This window comes from Arachis ipaensis, chromosome B03, assembly GCF_000816755.2.
Source record: "Arachis ipaensis cultivar K30076 chromosome B03, Araip1.1, whole genome shotgun sequence".
Classification (NCBI taxonomy): Eukaryota; Viridiplantae; Streptophyta; class Magnoliopsida; order Fabales; family Fabaceae; genus Arachis; species Arachis ipaensis.
This window is the reverse complement of record NC_029787.2, coordinates 121,981,465-121,984,874: the sequence shown is the minus strand read 5'-3', so window position 1 is coordinate 121,984,874 and position 3,410 is coordinate 121,981,465. Positions and strand designations below refer to the sequence as shown.

At 43.1% G+C, this 3,410-nt stretch overlaps 1 protein-coding gene across 2 annotated transcripts in view; it reads right to left on the bottom strand.

Moving 5' to 3' along the window:
- Positions 1 to 3,208, bottom strand: part of LOC107631284 (L-type lectin-domain containing receptor kinase S.4) — a 25,850-nt gene extending 22,642 nt beyond the window's left edge. The window contains exon 1 of one of the 2 annotated variants that reach the window (XM_021119531.1): positions 885 to 3,208. In XM_021119531.1, coding sequence (XP_020975190.1) covers positions 885 to 2,819 — 1,935 coding nt within the window. In that variant the 5' untranslated portion in view covers positions 2,820 to 3,208. Of the gene's footprint in view, positions 1 to 464 lie in introns of those variants that run through there. The other variant, XM_021119532.1, reaches the window with a different exon arrangement.

Here is a 3,410-nt window from a genome sequence, read left to right as displayed (position 1 = left end):
TCTTTGTAGTTTCTGGTGTAAGTTTTGTCTCCTTGCTACCTTGATGGCAATGCCAAAGGGGGAAAATTGTATGCACTTGAGGTAGCATTGAGTAATCCAGAACACGAATGATGATAGTGCAGCTGTGAGCAAAGTGCTATACTAGAGGAGTTTTTCTTCGATTTTTTATTGTTGATTTATTTATTTATATTTATAATTTTTTGCTTCTCCCCCTTGATAGAACGTTCATCGTGTCAAAATTGACTCGAAATGTCTGGATATGTATGTTTTAGATCACAAAAGATTCTATTGTCGGCTTCATCACTATGTTATTCTCTCGCCTCCTACCATTACCATTTCGAGTTTTCGACAAAAAAAAAAAGAAGATTTCATTGCCACTTCTCATTCAAGGTAGAATCCATAATCATAAAAGCGTGCCCCCAATGCCCTCCTACATTCAATAATTACGAGAAAATAGTTGCATACTGAAAATGTAGTAGTTGCATTTCATGGAATTATACAACTAATAACATCTATTATCTATTCCTATGTCTAGTTTAGCTATCATTCAAAGCCAATGCGCGTTGAAATAACAAAATATAGCTTTGGTTGAATTAAGCAAGATGCGGAAAGAGAGATTGGAATTTGGATGAAAGAATGTGGTGTGTGTATCTGGTCGTATGATTTTATTGATTTACATGCTGGATGATTGCTCTTAACCAAGCTAGATCTCTTCATTATGAACTCCTAATTTTGTATCAAGCTAAGAATTTTACTAAAAACGAAAAAATCTATTTTTATTTTTACTTTTTTAAATAAAATCTTTAAAACCAAAATATTAAAAATGAAAAACAAACCAAATAGGGAGAGGCCTAGCTACCATCCTCATCCCTTGTACCCTCCACGTCATCATCAAGCGGCGACAACCACGTGTTCCCGCCATACGAATGTCCAGACTTTCCACCACCAAAGCCATCCGGCGGAGGAATCCCCTCCGGCAACGGGATCTCCCCTTCCAAGAAGCGCACAACCTGCCTCATAGTTGGCCTCATTTCCGGCACCTCACACGAACACAGCAACCCCAACTTGATAACCACCACAACCTCCAGCTCATCATAAACTCCGCCAAGCTTGGGGTCCACCACCTCCAACACCGCCCCCAAGCGCCACCGGTCCCACACCCACTCCACCAGAACAAGCTCCTCCGGCAGCGCCTTCGCCTCCACCGGCCTCCTCCCGCACACCACCTCCAACAGCAGCGCTCCAAACGCATAAACATCGGAAGACGTGCTTGGCCTCCCCGTCCTCGTTAGCTCCGGCGCAAGGTACCCCAGCGTCCCTACCACCCTGGTGGTGCTCGGGTTGGAACCACGCTCATATAGCTTGGCCAAACCAAAGTCGCCGAGGCGCGCGTTCATGTCAGCGTCCAACAGAACGTTCCCTGCTTTGATATCCCTGTGAATCACCGTCTGTTCCCATTCCTCGTGAAGGTACAAGAGTCCGCAAGCCACGCCCTTCACAATCTTGAACCTCTGTTCCCATGTTAGCGTTTTTCTTGGTGAATCTTCGAACAGGTGCTTGTCCAAGCTTCCGTTTGGCATGAAGTCGTATACTAATAGAAGATCGATGTGGTTTCTGCACCAACCTTGGAGCTGTACGAGGTTCCTGTGGCGCAACCTTCCTATGGTCTCGATTTCCGACACGAATTCTTGGAATCCCTGTTTGGAGTCATGGGAGACTCGCTTCACTGCGATTTCGGTGTTGTTTGCCAGTGTTCCCTTGAAAACCGCGCCGAAGCCGCCGAAGCCGAGCATGTTCTTGTGGTGGAAGTTTCTGGTAGCTTTCTTCAGCTCCTTGTAGGGGAACCTATGTGGACCAACTTCTAGCTCCCACGGTTCGATTACTTCTGCGTTTTTCAGCTTTTTGGTGAGGTAGAATGATAAGGCAATGGAGCAGAGGAGCAATATCGAAGCTGAGAGAGAGAGCCCTAAGATTAAGGACCTTCTATGGGGTTTGTCTCGCGAAGGGAGTGGAGGGAGGTTCTTCAAGGAGAGGGTTTTGGCGTCTCCATTGTTGATGTTGAAGCTCCAGCCCAAGATATAGTGAGAGCTAGCTAGCATCCCTGTTGAAGAGGAGAATCCAACGTACATGGAATCCTTGAGAATCGGTGAGAGATCAACCTCGTACGACAAGATAGGAGAATTGGGTTTTGTTGAGGTTTGGGAGAGACGAACCTCCAATTGGTTCTTTGAGGAGTCATAATCAACCCATGCTTGAATCACTTTGCCACTCTTCAAGTTCAGCTCTTCTTGTCCCAAAACAGTTGCTTTAACGGATTTGTTGGAGGCCATGTTGTTGAGGTTAACGCCCACGTGATTGTCACTGATGTCTCCGAACTCGAAGTCTTGAACGGTGTCAAACTCCACCGCGAAGAGGTGGTTGGAGAAGTTGCCGAGGTTTTTTGGGCCGAGGAGGCCCAAGTACTGGCTTGGGTAACCGTTGGGAAGGTCTTTGGAGGGAGCAATGGTGAAGGCGAAGCCATGGCCACCGAGTGTTGGGTACTGAGGGACTATTGCGAATGCAAATGCGGTGGAAAAGGAGACAACTTTGCTCTTGTTCTTGAATTGGATTGGGGTCGAGTAAAACGCGTGACCAACCACCTTCTGAGTGTCGTTTGTTAAACCAAGTGTGCCGCTTTGGTAAATAACTGCGCCACCGTTTAGGGACATGTTTACGGCGGCTTCACCACCATTGAAGCCTTCAAAGAAGATCTCTTGTTGGTGAGTAATCCTTGAGGTCAGAGCTGAGAGGAAAAAAAGAAGCAGCAGTGTTTTTGCCATAATAGGAGGGTTGAATTTCTGCTCGAGACAGATCAAAGAAGGGAAAAAAAAAGAGTTAGCGATGATGCTTATTGAAAAATTTTCATGATGGATTGAAGGGGAAGTAAAAGGGAGTGAAGTGTGGTTTCAAGTTTGTGTGTTGGAAAATGAAACGTGTTTGTTTATTCTTTTTTGATGGAATAGTCACGAGGTTTTTAACTTTTTATGGATTTTGACTGCACTGCCAACCTTTTTCATTAGTCCACCACTCACCACCGCACTTCAACTCTCCCCCGACACACATGGGAGGGAGCTAACTCTGGATTTGCAGTTAGGACAACTCACACAAAAAAATTCATTTTCCCTTCTATTTTATTTTCTCTTATTCTTTTCTTCTCTTTTTTTTTATTTTTTTTATTTTCCATCATATATATATATAAACTGTAACTGGTTTTTTGGATTTAGTTGAAGACAAATTTTATGGTGTCTATAATAAATTTAAATTTTCTAAAATTTAAATTTTTATTTAAAAGTTATTTAAAAGAATAAAGTGTAATTTTTTTTTTTAAATAATTTTTTTTATATTTTTTTTGTTTAATTTATAAAATAAAT